Source organism: Leucoraja erinacea, chromosome 8 (assembly GCF_028641065.1).
Source record: "Leucoraja erinacea ecotype New England chromosome 8, Leri_hhj_1, whole genome shotgun sequence".
Classification (NCBI taxonomy): Eukaryota; Metazoa; Chordata; class Chondrichthyes; order Rajiformes; family Rajidae; genus Leucoraja; species Leucoraja erinaceus.
The window spans coordinates 6,481,505-6,498,807 of NC_073384.1; the positions used below are offsets into that span (position 1 = coordinate 6,481,505).

At 48.2% G+C, this 17,303-nt stretch overlaps 1 protein-coding gene across 2 annotated transcripts in view; it reads left to right on the forward strand.

Moving 5' to 3' along the window:
- The window catches only part of jag1b (jagged canonical Notch ligand 1b), an 88,797-nt gene that overhangs the window by 61,393 nt on the left and 10,101 nt on the right, over positions 1-17,303 (forward strand). For both annotated transcript variants that reach the window (XM_055638924.1, XM_055638925.1), the window contains exons 16-22: positions 1,938-2,051; positions 3,268-3,381; positions 4,710-4,826; positions 7,376-7,403; positions 8,504-8,589; positions 15,633-15,746; positions 16,748-16,857. In XM_055638924.1, the coding sequence (XP_055494899.1) occupies positions 1,938-2,051; positions 3,268-3,381; positions 4,710-4,826; positions 7,376-7,403; positions 8,504-8,589; positions 15,633-15,746; positions 16,748-16,857 (683 nt within the window). The remainder of the gene's footprint in view (positions 1-1,937; positions 2,052-3,267; positions 3,382-4,709; positions 4,827-7,375; positions 7,404-8,503; positions 8,590-15,632; positions 15,747-16,747; positions 16,858-17,303) is intronic.

Below are 17,303 nucleotides of genomic sequence, written 5' to 3' on the forward strand. Positions count from 1 at the left end.
CTATAATCATAACTTAAACAACCAAACAAATGTAGATACCCCGAGAAACATGATTTATAAAAAAAAAAAGAACGGTAAAACTGTCTAAAGTGCAAAAATGTCTGTGCTGGGTCTATGTGCATGAATACAGTTCATATGGGGGGATGGGGCACTCAACAGGGCCGGTTTAGAGCAGCGATAGCATGCTTGACAACATGCTTGGCATGAACCTTGTGGGCCGAAGGGCCTGTTGGTGCTCTATTGTGTTGTATGATTGTAGGTTATTAACCCTTATTAACCCATGCCATTTATGATCTCCACTACACGTATGTGCAAGCCACCCTTTACATGGTATTACGGTACTACACGGCTTTACAGTAGCAAGGTCAGCCGGCGCTCACACAAGCCGCACGCGCCGAGCTGGAAGGGAATGGCTGGCAGTTTAAATGTTCCTGATTGCTTATGGAGTAAAGATTGATCTTTCACTATGTGGATCAATCACAAACAACGATTGTTTTTAGAAGGGAACGCCAGGGTTTTATAGGACGGAATTGGTGGCGCAGCGGTAGAGTTGCTGCCTTACAGCGCCAGGTTCGATCCTGACCTACGTGTGCTGTTTGTGCGGAGTTGGCACGTTCTCCCTGTGACCACGTCGGCCGTCTCCGACAGCTCCGGTTTCTTCCCACACTCCAAAGACGTACAGGTTTGTAGGTTAATTGGCTTCTGTAAGTCGTAGATTGTTACTAATGCATAGATAGTGTTAACGTACGGGGTGATCGCTGCTCGGCGCGGACTCGGTGGTCCACAGCGCCTGTTTCTGTGCTGTACCTCTAAAGTTTGGGGACTAGGCAGTTTAAAGCTCAGCTGCCAATATTTTTTAGCTCGGAGATACAACACGGAAACAGGCCCTTCGGCCCACCCAGCCCACACTGACAAGCGATCCCCGCACACTAACACGTCCTGCATGCAATTTGCAATTCTGCCAAGCCGAATACCCGACAAACCTGTATGTCTGTTGCGCATGGGAGGAAACCAAAGCTTCCCGGAGAAAACCCACGCAGGTCACGGGGAGAACGTACAGACAAACGCCAGTAGTCAGCACATCAGCGCCTCTACTTCCTGAGAAGATTACGGAGAGTCGGTTTGTCAAGGAGGACTCTCTCTAACTTCTACAGGTGCACAGTCGAGAGCATGCTGACCGGTTGCATCGTGGCTTGGTTCGGCAACTTGAACCCCCTGGAGAGGAAAAGACTACAAAAAGTAGTAAACACTGCCCAGTTCATCATCGGCTCTGACCTTCCTTCCCATCGAGGGGATTTATCGCAGTCGCTGCCTCAAAAAGGCTGGCAGTATCATCAAAGACCCACACCATCCTGGCCACACACTCATCTCCCTGCTACCTTCAGGTAGAAGGTACAGGAGCCTGAAGACTGCAACAACCAGGTTCAGGAATAGCTACTTCCCCACAGCCATCAGGCTATTAAACCTGGCTCGAACAAAACTCTGATTATTAATAACCCATTGTCTGTTATTTGCACTTTATCAGTTTATTTATCCATGTGTGTATATATTTATACAATGGTATATGGACACACTGATCTGTTCTGTAGTCATGCCCACTATGTTCTGTGTGCTGTAGCAAAGCAAGAATTTCATTGTCCTATCAGGGACACATGACAAACTCTTGAATCTTGAATAATCGGGATTGAACCCGGGTCTCTGGCGCTGTGAGGCAGCAACTCTACTGCTGTGCAGCAGAAGCAGTGACACAGTCTGGGTTATTCTGCAAGGGGAGGGGTGGGGATGCTGGCTGGTGCTAGGACTGGCGGGGGTGAGAGATGGGCAGGGACATGTGTTCGGGGTAAAGTATTTAATGCTTGTCATGTGACAGTGACATCGCGGCCTGATGCAGAAAGGTACAGCTGTCGAGTTACTCTTTCTTCTCTCCCGTTGCGCAGATATCAATGATTGCAGTGTAAACCCATGCCAGAACGGAGGCAAGTGCCAGGATCTGGTCAACGACTTCTACTGCGAATGCCAGAATGATTGGAAAGGAAAAACCTGCCATTCACGTGAGTACTTGGTTCAGTTTCGGATCTAGTTTAGAGATACAGCGATGGCAACTGTCCCTTCATCCCACAGCCTGTTTACACAGAGATAGACACAATGCTGGAGTAACTCAGCGGGACGGGCAGCATCTCTGGAGGGAAGGAATGGAAGATGTTTCTCATCTCGGTCCTAAAAGATTTCCCCTTTATCCTTAAACTGTGACCCCTTGTCCTGGACTTCCCCAACATCGGGAACAATATTCCTAGATCTAGCCTGTCCAACCCCTTAATTTTGTAAGTTTCTATAAGATCCCCCCCCTCAATCTTCTAAATTCTAGCAAGTACAAACTGAGTCTATCCAGTCTTTCTTCATATGAAAGTCCTGACATCCCAGGAATCAGTCTGGTGAACCTTCTCAGTACTCCCTTTATGGCAAGAATGTCTTTCCTCGGATTTGGAGACCAAAACTGTACACAATACTCCAAGTGTGGTCTCACCAAGACCCTGTACAATTGCAGTAGAACCGCCCTGCTCCTATACTCAAATCCTTTTGCTATGAATGCTAACATACCATTCGCTTTCTTCACTGCCTGCTGCACCTGCATGCCTACTTTCAATGACTGGTGTACCATGACACCCAGGTCTCGTTGCATCTCCCCTTTTCCTAATCGGTCACCATTTAGATAATAGTCTACTTTCCTGTTTTTGCCAGTGGTAACCATTGTTCGGGGGATGATTTTTGTGTGTAAGTGATTATTTTAGTTTGTGTCCAAGATGGCTGTCGGAAGGGAGAGTGGACGCTGGCGCTGCTCTCTCTTCACATTGTGTTGTTTTGTTTTTTTTTGTCTTTGGATCGAATTCTGTCTTTAATTTGTGTACTGGTGATGTCTTTATTATTTATTTTACTCCGAATAAATATATGTTTTTTTTTATTCTCTTTAAATTCTGTAAGGTGTCCTTGAGTCTTTTGAAAGGCGCCCACAAATAAAATTTATTATTATTATTATTACCACGAATTTGATTTTTTTTTTTTTTTAAACTCGGGAGAGCTCTTGAATGAACTCGTACTGTGGGACAGGGCTTTAAGGCAGCAACTCTACCACTGTTAGGTTTTCTAGTTTAGTTCTTGTAGATGGCTAGTGCATGTGCCTTTAACATTTAGTTCTGCCACGTGGTGCGTGCTGGAGATACTGAACTCTGTGCCGGCCATTTCTGAATGTTGTTGTTGATGTTTCTGCAGGGGATAGTCAATGCGACGCGGCAACCTGCAACAATGGCGGCACTTGCTACGACGAGGGCGACACGTTTAAATGCATGTGTCCTCTGGGCTGGGATGGAGCCACGTGCAACATCGGTAGGTTCTGGCGCTGCTAACTTTCCAATGCCAGTCAAGTCAAGTCACATTTATTTCTATAGCACATTTAAAAAAACAACTCTTGTTGGCCAAAGTGCTTTACATTGGTATAAGTATAGTATAAACAAACTACATACATATAGCCCTCGCTCGGAGGACATCAAGAAAGGCTTGGGAGTACAGATGAGTTTTTAGTCTGGGCTTAAAAGAGTCGATGGAGGGGGCAGTTCTGATGGGAAGGGGGATGCTGCTGTTCCACAGTCTAGGAGCTGCAACCGCAAAGGCATGGTGGCCCCTGAGCTTATGCCTAGACTGCTGGATGTTCAGTAACCCCAAGTCGGCCGATCTGAGGGACCTGGAGGTGGAGTGGTGGGCGAGCAGACTCTTAATGTAGGTGGGGGCAAACCCATTGAGGGCTTTGTAGACATGGAGGAGGAAACGTACAGAATAGTGAACGGCTTGGATAGAGTGGATGTGGGAGAGTCTAGGACTACAGGTCAAAGCCACAGAATTAAAGGATGTTCCTTTAGGAAAGAGATGAGGAATTTCTTTGGTCGGAGGGTGGTGAATCTGTAGAATTTGTCACAGATGGCAGTGGATATATTTAAGTTCCCACCCTCTAGTCTTGGCAACATCCTCGTAAATCTTTTCTGAACCCTTTCAAGCTTGACTGCTGCCTCGGAGGGCGGTGGAAGCTGGTTCTCTGGATGCTTTCAAGAGATAGAGCTCTAAAAGATAGCTGATATGGGGAGAAGGCAGGAACGGGGTACTGATTGGAGATGATCACATTGAATGGCGGTGCTGGCTCGAAGGGCCGAATGGCCTACTCCTGCACCTGTTGTCTTTTGTCTATTGCCTATGACAATATCTTTGCTATAACACGGTGCCCAGAATTGAACACAATATTCTAAATGTGGTCTCACCAACGTCTTATACAACTGCAACATGACCTCCCAACATCGATACTCGATACTCTGACTGATGAAGGCCAAAGTGCCAAAGCCTTTTTCACTACCTTACCTACCTGCGACTCGACCTTCAAAAAACCATGCACCTGTACTCCTAAATCCCTCTGCTCTACAACACTACCCAGAGGCCTACCATTTATTGTGTAGATCCTGCCCTTGTTCGACGTCCCAAAATGCCACACCTCGCACTTCCCTGTATTAAACTTCATCAACCATTCCTCCGCCCACCTGGCCAATCGATCCAGATCCTGCTGCAAACGTTCACAACCATCTTCACTATCTGCAAAACCACTCACTTTTGTATCATCAGCAAACTTATGGTGGATTTGTTCTTTTTCTCTTTGCCCCTGGGCTCCACAGCTCGCAATAGCAGCTGCCTGCCAAACCTTTGCGAGAATGGTGGCACGTGCGTGGTGAATGGGGACTCCTACACCTGCGTCTGTAAGGAAGGATGGGAAGGAACCACGTGCTCTCAGAGTGAGTAGTTGCCTTGTGTATCTGAGCTATGACAAGATAGGGGTGGGGGGGGGAAGATAAAATGTTTAACAAGGTGCTTGGCGATACACTGGATTTGATTTTAGCAGTGCAGTGTGCTTGATGCATCCCTTCTCTCCAGAGATGCTGCCTGTCCCGCTGAGTTACTCCAGCTTTTTGTGTCTGTCTTCATGTTTTACGCCGAGTTTTGCTCTGCGAGGCGATGAGACTGGCAATCCGTTATTTATAATTGAAGATAGACGCAAAATGCTGCAGTGCCTCGGCAGGGGACAGGCAGCAACTCTGGAATGGATGGGTGATGTTTCGGGTCGTTCAACATCGGGAGAAATGCAGGGGTGGACCAGGGGTCATCACACACACACACACACACACACACACACACTCACACACACACACACACACACACACACACACACACACAGACACACACACACACACACACACAGACACACCTGGAGTGACTCGGTGGGGACAGGCATAGTCTCTGGAGAGATGGAATGGGTGACGTTTCGTGTCGAGGCCCCTTGGATTAGGAGGGGTCTCGACCCGAACTGTCACCCGGCCAACATGGAGCATTGTGGGCTCCACCTTTCCTTGGTCATCGACTCTCAGTCGGAAGAAGGGTCTCGACCCGAAACCTCACCCATTCCTTCAGCCCACTGTCTGCGCCGGCCAGCAATCTCCGCATGCCAACACTATCGTCCACACACTGGGGAAGATTTACATTAGTACCAAGCCAATTGGCCTACAAACCTGAACATCTTCGGAGTGTGGCAGGAAACCGGAGCACTCTGGGGGGGGGGGGGAACCCCACACGGTCACGGGGAGGGCGTACAAACTCCGTACAGACAGCACCTGTAGCCGGGATCCAACCCCGGGTTTGTGAGGCAGTAGCTCTTTGTCTCGATCAGGATTGGTTTAAGTTGGTGCACGGTTGATTGCTACTTACAGAATTCCCAACAACGGCCAGTTTCCGTTGTCCAGCTGCCACCTTGCACGGACTACAACCTGGCCCCACAAACATTCCTGGGACTGGGAACGTTCTTTTAAAATAAAAAAGACCCGTCTAGCTCCCAACGGGTGCTGCCGCTAATCTTTTCCCCCAGCGACTCGTGCCTCAATATCAATAAAGGGCGGCACGGTGGCGCAACGGTAAGAGTCGCTGCCTCTCGGCGCCAGAGACCCGGGCTCGATCCCCACTGCGGGTGCTGTCTGTACGGAGTTTGCACGTTCTCCCCGTGACCCGCGTGGGTTTTCTCCGACTGCTTCGATTACCCCCCCCCCCCACACTCCAAAGACGTACAGGTGCCTAGGTTAATTGGCTTGGCGCATGTGTAATTTGTGTCCCTGTGTTTAAGAAGGAACTGCAGATGCTGGGAAGTCGAAGGTAGTCAAAAGAAGTTTCGGCCAGAAACGTCGCCTATTTCCTTCGCTCCATAGATGCTGCTGCACCCACTGAGTTTCTCCAGCACTTTTGTCTACTTGTAATTTGTCCCGTGTGTGTGTAGGATAGTATTAATGTGCGAGGATCGCTGGTCGGCGTGGACTCGATGGGCCGAAGGGCCTGTTTCCACGCTTGTATCGATAAACTAAACCAACCTATCTTTGTTTCCCAGTCCTAGATTATTTAGATTTTCTTTTACATAGAAACATAGAAAATAGGTGCAGGAGGAGGCCATTCGGCCCTTCCAGCCTCGAGCTTTTGTTGTCTATGTTTCTGCAGCCGGGCAAAAATGAGTATTTTGGACACCCACAAAAAGCTGGAGAAGGCAGGTACGGGATACTGAGTTGGGTGATCAGCCGTGATCATATTGAATGGCGGTGCAGGCTCGAAGGGCCGAATGGCCTACTCCTGCACCTATTTTCCATGTTTCGATGAATCTTTAGGTCACTACTAATGGAGCAGTTAGGGTAGGTTTAAGGTATTTTTTTGGCCTACTCCTGCACCTATTTTCTATGTTTCTATGTAACTCAGACAGGCAGCATCTCTCTGGAGAGATGCTGCCTGTCCCGCTGAGTTACTCCAGCTTTTTGTGTCTTATCTTCGATTTCAGCCAGCACCTGCAGTTCCTTCCTAAACAGAATAAGTATTTTAACTGCGACACTGCCAGGTCTGAGAGGGTTGGGGTTTTTTTTTATTGCCCGTTTCAAGGAGCCTGCGACTGGGAGAGGCAGGTTTGCACTAAATGAAGGCCAGATGTGCTCTGGTTCCCAATGTTCTTGGCTGGCCGGTGAAATGTCTGCTTCCACTCGCGCCTTCCGGGTAACAGACTTTACAAGGGGCTGCCCTCCCCACGAGCACATCTGTCAAGAAGTATTTAGCAGAGTCCACGGTGAAAACCTGGAATCTATTCAGAAGGGTAACAACCTATTTGACAAGCATTAAATGACTTCCTACTCTTTAATCATGGAGCCTATTAACGAGTCACCACCTTGGGCACTGGAACAATGCAAGTTTGATGTTCGGCTAAAAGTCCCCGACTCGTATTAAAATCGCTTTTAAATATTTTTTTTCCTCCCCTCCCTTCTAGATACAAATGACTGCAATCCACACCCTTGGTGAGTGAGATCTTATTTAAACCATGTTTGGTTTTTGTACATGTGTGGCATTTGTTCATGTAATAGGAGCAGAGTTATAGACAATAGGTGCAGGTGTAGGCCATTTGGCCCTTCGAGCCCACCGCCATTCAATGTGATCATGGCTGATCATCCCCAATCAGTACCCCGTTCCTGCCTTCTCCCCGTATCCCCTGACACCGCTATATTTAAGAGCCCTATCTAGCTCTCTCTTGAAAGCATCCAGAGAACCGGCCTCCACCAGGCAGAAAATTCCACAGACTCGCCACTCTCTGTGAGAAAAAAGTGTTTCCTCACCTCAGTTCTAAATGGCTTACTCCTTCTTCTTAAATAATACATTTGGCCCATCAAGTCTACTCTGCCATTCAATCATGTCTGATCGGTCTCTCTCACTCAACCCCATTCTCCTGCCTTCTCCACATAACATCTCGACACCCGTACTCATCAAGAATCTATCTATCTCTGCCTTAAAAACATCCACTGACTTTTGTCCTCCGCAGCCTTCTGCGGCAAAGAACTCCACGGATTCACCACCCTCTGACTAAAGAGATTCCTCTTCATCATCTTCCTAAATGGACGTCCTTTAATTCAGCGGCTAAGGCCTCGCCTCCTAGACAAAACATTTTAACGCAATTTTTTTTTTTTTTTAATACAACTTATTTATTGTCATTTGAACCTCAAATGAAGTTCAAACAAAATTTGGTTTCTGCAGTCGTACAACAAGAACCATGACACACAACTAACACAATTTACGCACACAGTGAATCGCCTCACTGTGATGGAAGGCAAAGTCTTGTCTCTCCTCTGTGTTCCATTCTTCTCCCGATGCTAACGGCCACTAATGGGAAAACATCCACTCTACCCGAGCCCCCGCGTTTCAGTGCGGTCCCCGCCCCTTCCGTCCACGCCCCAGCGAGTAGAGAGGCCCAGCGCCGACAAACGCGCATCATACGTTAGTGTCAGAGTCAATTTAATTGTCATTTGGACCCCTGGGGGTCCAAACGAAATGCCGTTTCTGCAGCCATACATGAACCCCCGTGTTTGGGCTCTGAGCGTCTAACGTGAGTTTTCTCTATCAATAGTTACAACAGTGGGACCTGTGTGGACGGTGAGAACTGGTATCGGTGTGAATGCGCTCCTGGCTTTGCCGGACCTGATTGCCGGATAAGTGAGTACAAAGCATCAACTTTGCTGCTTAATTACTAAAGGGCCTGTTCCACTTGGCGATTCAGGTCACCGACAAGGTCGCGGGACGATGCAGCGGTGACCCAGCGCGGTGGTTTTTTCAAGTTTCGCAACTTCTTTTTGGGGCCGCTGGATTTTGAAATGGTCAAACTCTTTAGCCGACACTGATATGACAGGCCCTTAACCCTTGCTGACCCGTTGCCCTCGACCAAGTCGGTGAGAGTTCACATCGACTCTAGGCTTCCTCACCACTGCTGCGTCATATTCACGTGCGAAAAGGAACTGCAGGTGCTGGCTCGTATCGAAGATAGACATAAAATGCTGGAGTAACTATCTTTAAGACCCCTATCTAGCTCTCTCTTTACTCATCTGGAGAGCCGACCTCCACCGCCCTCTGAGGCAGAGAATTCCACAGACTCGCAACTCTCTGTGTGGAAAAAGCGTTTCCTCATCTCCATTCTAATTGACTTGCCCCTTATTCTTAAACTGTGGCCCCTGGTTCTGGGCTCCCCCAACATTGGGAACATGTTTCCTGCCTCTAGCGTGTCCAAACCCTTAACAATCTTGTATGTTTCAATTAGATCTCGTCTTGTCCTTCTAAACTCCAGAGTGCACAAGCCCAGCCGCTCCATTCTCTCAGCATACGATAGTCCCGCCATCCCGGGAATTAACCTTGTAAGGGGAGAGGGAGACTGAGACAGAAGGGTAAGGTAAAACACAGATCAAAGTGGAGTAACAAAAAAGTGTGAAACTCAGCGGGTGCAGCAGCATCAAGCGAGGAAATGGAACGTTTTGATTAAACGTTGCCTATTGTTCGAAGATGGTTCACCCGCTGAGTTTCTCCAGCTTTTTTGTGTACCTTTGATTCTCCAGCATCTGCAGTTCCCTCTTAAACGCAGATCAAAGTGGAAGTTGATTAAGGAATTGTTGAATGGTTCACTGTTAGCTCTGGAGAAGGTGACAATGAGGCATGCAATCATTAACATTTAATCAGGAGGACAGTGCGACTATTGAGAGAACTGGGACAGAGGGAAAGTAAGGGTTACTTGGTTGGAAAAATCAATATTCCTACCGCTGGGATGTAAGCTGCCCAAATGAAATCAATATATTAATATCAGAAAAGATTCCAGTTTTGAATATGCTTTTGTGACTGAGCCTCTGAGGTGCAGAATTACTAAGATTTTCTTTGTGAAGAAGTAAATTAACTCTGACCCGATTGTCTGATCCCTTATTTAGTGTCTAGACACCCCTGGCCAAAGGAAATGTCTCTGCGTTTACCCTGTCAAGGATTCTGTACGTTTTGCTGCGATCGGTCCTTGTTCTCGACGCCAAGAGTCGGTTTAATCTCTCCTGGGGACAATTGCTCCTCGACCCTTGCCCCCTGGCCATCCCACCCCAATATCGGGAATCAAACTGGTGAAGCTTTGTACAGGTCTGTTTCCGTCACCACTCTGACCTTGGGTGGTGAGGCCCGACTTGCTCAGGTGTGATTACACAAGGCACTGAATAATTGCAATGAAATACTTCGCTCTTGAACTGCACCGCCTGCTGCGATGAAGGCCGACGTGCTATTTGCCTGCCTAATGGTTTCCTGGAGCTGCCGATTAACTTCGACTGACGATTAACTTCGACTGACTGCTGTGCAAGGACACGCGGCTGAACTCCCAACACCTTTCAATCTCTCACGGGTGGTACGGTGGTGCAGCGTTACAGTTGCTCCCGTGCAGCGCCAGAGACCCGGGTGCGATCCTGTCCATGGGCGCTGTATGTGCGTTCTCCCCGTGACCTGCGTGGGTTGTCTCCGGGTGCTCCGGTTTCCTCCCACGCTCCAAAGGTGTACAGGATTGTAGGTTAGTTAGCTTAGTCAGTAACTGTCCCGTGTGCGAGTGTGTGTAGGATGCAAAACTGGTAGAAGGTAGAAATAGTGTGAACGGGTGTTTGATAGTCGGCGTGGACTCGGTTGGGCCGAAGGGCCTGTATCATTATTGCCATAGAGGGAGTGCAGAGACGGTTCACCAGACTGATTCCTGGGATGTCAGGACTGTCTTATGAAGAAAGACTGGATAGACTTGGTTTATACTCTCGAGAATTTAGGAGATTGAGGGGGGGATCTTATAGAAACTTACAAAATTCTTAAGGGGTTGGACAGGCTAGATGCAGGAAGATTGTTCCCGATGTTGGGGAAGTCCAGGACAAGGGGTCACAGCTTAAGGATAAGGGGGAAATCATTTAAAACCGAGATGAGAAAACTTTTTTCACACAGAGAGTGGTGAATCTCTGGAACTCTCTGCCACAGAGGGTAGTTGAGGCCAGTTCATTGGCTATATTTAAGAGGGAGTTAGATGTGGCCCTTGTGGCTAAGGGGATCAGGGGGGTATGGAGAGAAGGCAGGTACGGGATACTGAGTTGGATGATCAGCCATGATCATATTGAATGGTGGTGCAGGCTCGAAGGGCCGAATGGCCTACTCCTACACCTAATTTCTATGTTTCTATCCATGCTGTATCTCTTAACTAAATTTAAAAAAATCTCTGCTCACTAAGTGGACGACCTCGTATTTTTCCACCTGGAGGTAGTTTAGTGTAGAGATACCGGGCAGAAACTGGCCCTTCGACCCATCGAGTCCATGCCCACCAGAGAGCCACTCTCACTCACTCTCTCACTCACTCTCTCTCACACACTTTCACACTCTCGCACAAGCGCGCACACTTTCTTGCCAATGCCAATTAACCTGTACATCTTCGGTTTCCTCCCACACTCCGAAGATCTCGGAGTAAACCCACATTGGTCACGGGAAGAACGTACAAACTCCGTACAGACAGCACCCGTAGTCAGGATCGAACCCGGGTCTCCGGAGCTGTGAGGCAGCAACTCTACCGCTGCGCCATATTCGGGAACATAATCTCAACCAATGAGGTTCCTACGAGCTCCAACTTGTGACTATTCGGGACACAATGCTGGAGTAACTCAGTGGGGCAGGGAGCATCTCTGGAGAGAAGGAATGGGTGACGTTTCGGGTCGAGACCTTTCTCCAGACTGGGTCGTGGGGAGGGGGGAAAATGAGAGGTTGCCCCCTTCCTTATTCCAGCTCAATGTCTTCTTTCCTGTAGCAGGGCGACCAAAACAGATCACAAACCTCCCACCCACTGCCCAGCCAACAATGGACCATTGTGGGCTCTGTCTTGCCCGAGTCATCGATGTTCTGCTTTGGTCACCTTGCCTCAGGGAGGACAACATTAAGAGTGCAATAGACAATCGGTGAAGGAGTAGGCCATTCGGCCCTTCGTGTTAGCACCGCCATTCAATGTGATCATGGCTGATCATCCCCAATCAGTACCCGTTCCTGCCTTCTCCCCATATCCCCTGACTCCGCTACCATTGAGAATAGACACAAAATGCTGGAGTAGCCTGCTGAGTTACTCCAGCATTTTGTGTGTGTGTGTATCTTTGGTTTAAGCCAGCATCTGCAGTTCCTTTCTACACATTGTGCCTGTCTATGTCTAAAGGGCCTGTCCCACTTTCACGACCTAATTCACAACCTTTTTTACTCGTGGACATTTTTCATCAGGCTAGAAAAAACGCCCCGACCTACTTGATGCCACGAGTACCTACGACTAGCATCACGGCCTGCTACGACCTCGTGACGAATATGCTGCGAGTATGAGTCAAGGGCAAACTCGGCAGAGGTCGTGAATAATAGCCCCTGCCGCATGGTGCGATTTCATTCCAAGAGCTCTCCCGAGTTTTTAAATAATCAAACTCGTGGTAGGCACGGAGAATGAACGTAGCGGGTACGTCGGAGCTCGGGGATGTCTCTTAGCGGCTCGTAACGCTAAAGGCAGGTACTCGGGAAGACTCGCTAGCGGCAGGTAAGCTCGGGAAGACTCGTGAAGATTTTTCAACACGATGAAAAATGTCCACGAGAGCCCCGAGTACCGACGAGCGGCCATTACCGTAAATCTCCGAGTTCGAATTGGGGCAAACTCGGGAGAGCTCTTGGAATGAACTCGTACCGTGGGACAGGGCTTTAAGTCTAAGCTGTGAACTCTTGGCTCTGCTGTTTCCCAGTCCGTGTGTTTGTAGAGGAGGCTTTTGGGGTGTGTTTGAGTTGGCACATGCTGGTTTGATTTATGACACCACTGTGGACCTGCCCCGGAGTTTAATCGTACAAAAACAAGTTTGCAACTCTGAAAGCTGACTGACGTAAACATGGGTTAAACCTGCTTCAGTCACACCTCATCAGAGTTTAAAAACACATGTTAAACTCTGGTTAAAATAGGCAATGTGCTGGAGTAACTCAGCAGGTCAGGCGGCAACTCTGGAGATAAACGGTGGGTGGGGTTTGCGGGGCGAGACCCTTCTGAAGGTGAAAAGATGCTGCCTGACCCCGCGCTGAGTTACTCCAGCACTTTGTGTCTATCTTTGGCATAAACCAGCATCTGCAGTTCATTCTGCATTTGAACTCTGGTAACTAGAGGTGGATAAAAATGCTGGAGAAACAGTGGGTGAGGCAGCATCTGTGGAGGGAAGGAACAGGTCACGTTTCGGGTCAAGACCCTTATTCAGACTGATGTTCTGGGGGGGGAGAGGGAGAAGAAAGGAAGAGGCGGAGACAGTGGGCTGTGGGAGAGCTGGGAAGGGGAGGGGAAGGAGGGAGAAAGCAAGGACTACCTGAAATTTAAGAAGTCAATGTTCATACTGCTGGGGTGTAAACTGGTAACTTGACTATCAGTCTAGATTATGGAAGCTTTCAGAATAAAGTTCCAGTTGGGCTTAATGCCATGCATCGCACATTAGGGTGGCACTGTAGGGGCAGTGGCAGATTTGTTGCCTCGCAGTGCCAGGAACCCGGGTTCAATCCCGACCTCGGGTGCTGTCTGTGTGGAGTTTGCATGTTCTCCCTGTGACCATCTGGGTTTGCTCCGATCTTCTTCCAAGCCCCAAAGACCTGCGGGGGTTGCAGGTTTGTTAGCCCCATGTAAATTCCCCACAGTTTATCGGGTATCGATATGAAAATGGGGAAGTGAGACTGGGATAACGGAACAAGGGCTTGGATAGAGTGGATGTGGAGAGGATGTTTGCCACTAGTGGGGAGAGTCTAGGACTAGAGGTCACAGCCTCGGAATTAAAGGACGTTCTTTTAGGAAGGAGATGAGGAGGAATTTCTTTAGACAGAGAGTGGTGGTGAATCTGTGGAATTCTTTGCCACAGAAGGGTTTCGGCCCGAAACGTCGCCTATTTCCCTCGCTCCATAGATGCTGCTGCACCCGCTGAGTTTCTCCAGCATTTTTGTGTACCTTCGATTTTCCAGCATCTGCAGTTCCTTCTTAAAAACGATAGATAGATTCTTGATTAGTACGGGTGTCAGGTTATGGGGAGAAGGCAGGAGAATGGGGGTTAGAAGAGAGAGAGATAGATCGGCCATGATTGAATGGCAGAGTAGATTCGATGGGCCGAATGGCCTAATTAGACTCCTATTCCTTATGACCTGGTAACTGGCATACACAGGTCATCTGTGGTCAGCATGGACTCGGTGGGCCGAAGGGCCTGTTTTCTTAAGATAATTACTTTTAATTATTTTCAATGCCTCCCCCTCCCCCCCTCACCAAAATAAAATCCTCCTGTGCTTGCTGTAAATGCATTTGAAGTTCACTAATAACTGGGAATCGAGAGAAAGTGCCTTGAGCATTTTAATTGTATGTGCCTCACCCAGGAAAAACAGCAAGGTTTTCTCTACTTTCCCTCACTCCACCGCTGCCCACCTTCTCCTGTGTCTGGTAGATTTTTTTTATCACGTCTGCAAGTTTATTTATTGTTCTTAGCTTGGGAATGCATTTGGATCATTAAGTCTCTCTTTTTTTTTGTGTTTAAAGCTTGCAGGGGGAACATTTGTTATAAGTGTTAATTTAGATGAAGTTTTAACGATAGTTCCCTTCCAGAAATGCTGCCTGATTACTGGGATTAAAGTGAAAGTCCCGACCACAATGAGATTTTAAAATTTTGAAAACAATGTGGCAATGCTTAAGTGAAGCAGCAGATTTTAAGGACAGTTCGTTAAAACTGGGGGCCTAATTTGGTTTCTCCTCACAGATGCTGCTGCCTAATTGGAGCATTTTGTGTGTCTTTGAGCTCCGAGGGGCAAGGTTTAAAGATGCACGGGGCAGGTTTTAAGGTGGTGGGTGCCTGGGACATGTTGCCAGGAGTGGTGGTGGAGGCAGATATGGTAGTGGCGTTTAAGAGGCTTTTGGATAGGCACATGGATATGGAGGGAGACAAGAAAATGCTGGAGAAACTCAGCGGGTGAGGCAGCATCTACGGAGCGAATGAAATAGGCAACGTTTCGGGCCGAATCCCTTCTTCAGACGCTTCAGAAGGATATGGATTATGCATAAACAAAGAACTGCACATGCTGGTTGATCAGCAAAAGGGCACCACACAGTGCTGGAGTCCGAAGATTCTGCATTTCGGGTAGCATTATAGACAATAGGTGCAGGAGTAGGCCATTCGGCCCTTCGAGCCAGCACCGCAATTCAATATGATCATGGCTGACCATCCACTATCAGTACCCCGTTCCTGCCTTCTCTCCATATCCCCTGACTCCACTATTTTTAAGAGCCCTATCTGGCTCTCTCTTGAAAGCATCCAGAGAACCGCCCTCTGAGGCAGAGAATTCCACAGACTCACCACTCTGTGAGAAAGTGTTTCCTCGTCTCCGTTCTAAATGGCTTACTCCTTATTCTTAAGGGGTAAGCCATTGTAGATCATTACTATAGTGTTCCAAATGGCAGTCATTCTCAGTATCCCATCCCCAATGGCAGGGATGGGATACTGATTGTGGATGATCAGCCATGATCATATTGAATGGCGGTGCAGGCTCGAAGGGCCGAATGGCCTACTCCTGCACCTATTGTCTATGTTTCTATGTTTCTATAAGATTGTGTTTCTCCACATAACACTATTGTGCAATGCGATGAGTTGTTGTGTTTTAGTGTCTTTTTTAATAGTTGTGCAACAACTGTGTTTCAGACATCAATGAATGCCAGTCCTCACCTTGTGCCTATGGAGCCACCTGTGTGGATGAAATCAATGGCTTTCGATGTATTTGCCCACCTGGGCAAAGTGGCTTCAGGTGTCAAGAAGGTAAACCCACTTCTTTAAAAAAAACAATGTAATCAATTGAATGCTTAACACCCAGAGGGTGGGGGCTGAGAAGTGTGTGTGTGTGATCTGGTTGAAGTGTTTAAGTTGCTTTGGTCAAGCCAATTTCTCCTGGGAGAGGGAACAATGAATTGAAGGTGGTCAAATGGTTACGGCAGGAAATGTCTGCATACAAAGGCTACTGATTGAGTTGAATTGCTTCTTCACAACCCCCTCCTTTGTCCCTTTGATCAAAGGATGGGGGGGGGGGAAGGAACATTTTGATCCAAGATCCAAAGTCATTAAAGAAATTCAAAAGTTTTTAGTGTTGGTGCCAAGGCCAGTAGATGTTGTGAAGATTATAGTGTAGCCAGGAACTGCAGATGGACACAAAAAACTGGAATAACTCTGAGGGTCAGGCAGCATCTTGGGAGAAAAGGAGTAGGCGACGTTTCGGGTGGAGACACTTCTTCAGACAGAGTCGGGGGAGAGCGAGACACAGATATAAGGAAGTGCAAGGTGTGAAAAGGAGACATCAAAAGAGATGAGGGTTCAAGGAAAATGTAGAGGAGATAATTGTTAGCTCGGAGAAAGCAAACAGATAAAATAGTATCAAGGGGACAGTCAAACTGGTTGGAGAACTGGGAAGGGAGAGGGAAAGCAAGGGAGAGAGAAGTCAATGTTCATACCGCTGGGATGTAAGCTGCCCAAGCGAAATATGAGGTGCTGTTCCTCCAATTTGTGCTGGGCCTCATTCTTGCAATGGAGAAGGCCCAGGACAGAAAGGTCAGTATGGGGGGGGGTTGGTGTTTAGCAACCAGGAGATTAGTTGGGTTTAAGCATGTTACTTTTGCAGTGACGAGGGCTTTGAGTTTGACCGCAGCAATGTGTGCAAGGGGTGATGTGTATGGGTTGGCGGCTGTGCCACTGAATCTTGGCATGCGGAATTTCCAGACGCATTTTCTTGCCATTTCCCTTAAATGTTGGTGTGTTCTGCCCTCCAGTTACCGGAAGAGCTTGCATCCTGAAGGATAGCGTTGTGTCGCATGGAGCCAAGTGGGACGAGGACTGCAACGGGTGCCAATGTCACAATGGCAGGATTGCGTGTGCAAAGGTACGACAACTGCAAGGTGTACCCGAAGTGAAATTAAATGGATCCTAATGTGTAGGGAAGGAACTGCAGATGCTGGTTTACACTGACGATATAGACACACAATGCTGCAGTAACTCAGCGGGACGGGCAGCGTCTCTGGAGAAAAGGAATGGGTGACGTTGCAGGCCGAGACCCTTCTTCAGGCTGAGTCTGGGACTGGGTCTGAAGAACGGTCTCGACCCGAAACGTCACCCATTCCCTCTCTCCAATGATGCAGCCTGTCCCGCTGAGTTACTGCAGCATTGTGTCTACAAATGGAAATTAAAATGGGACAAATTTAAATGTGGTGGGGGGGGGGGGGGGGGGGGGGGGGGGGGGGGGAATTCATTCAAACCTACCGAATAATGAAAGATTTTTTAGTTTTGAGATGCAACGTGGAAACAGGCCCTTCGGCCCACCGAGTCGGC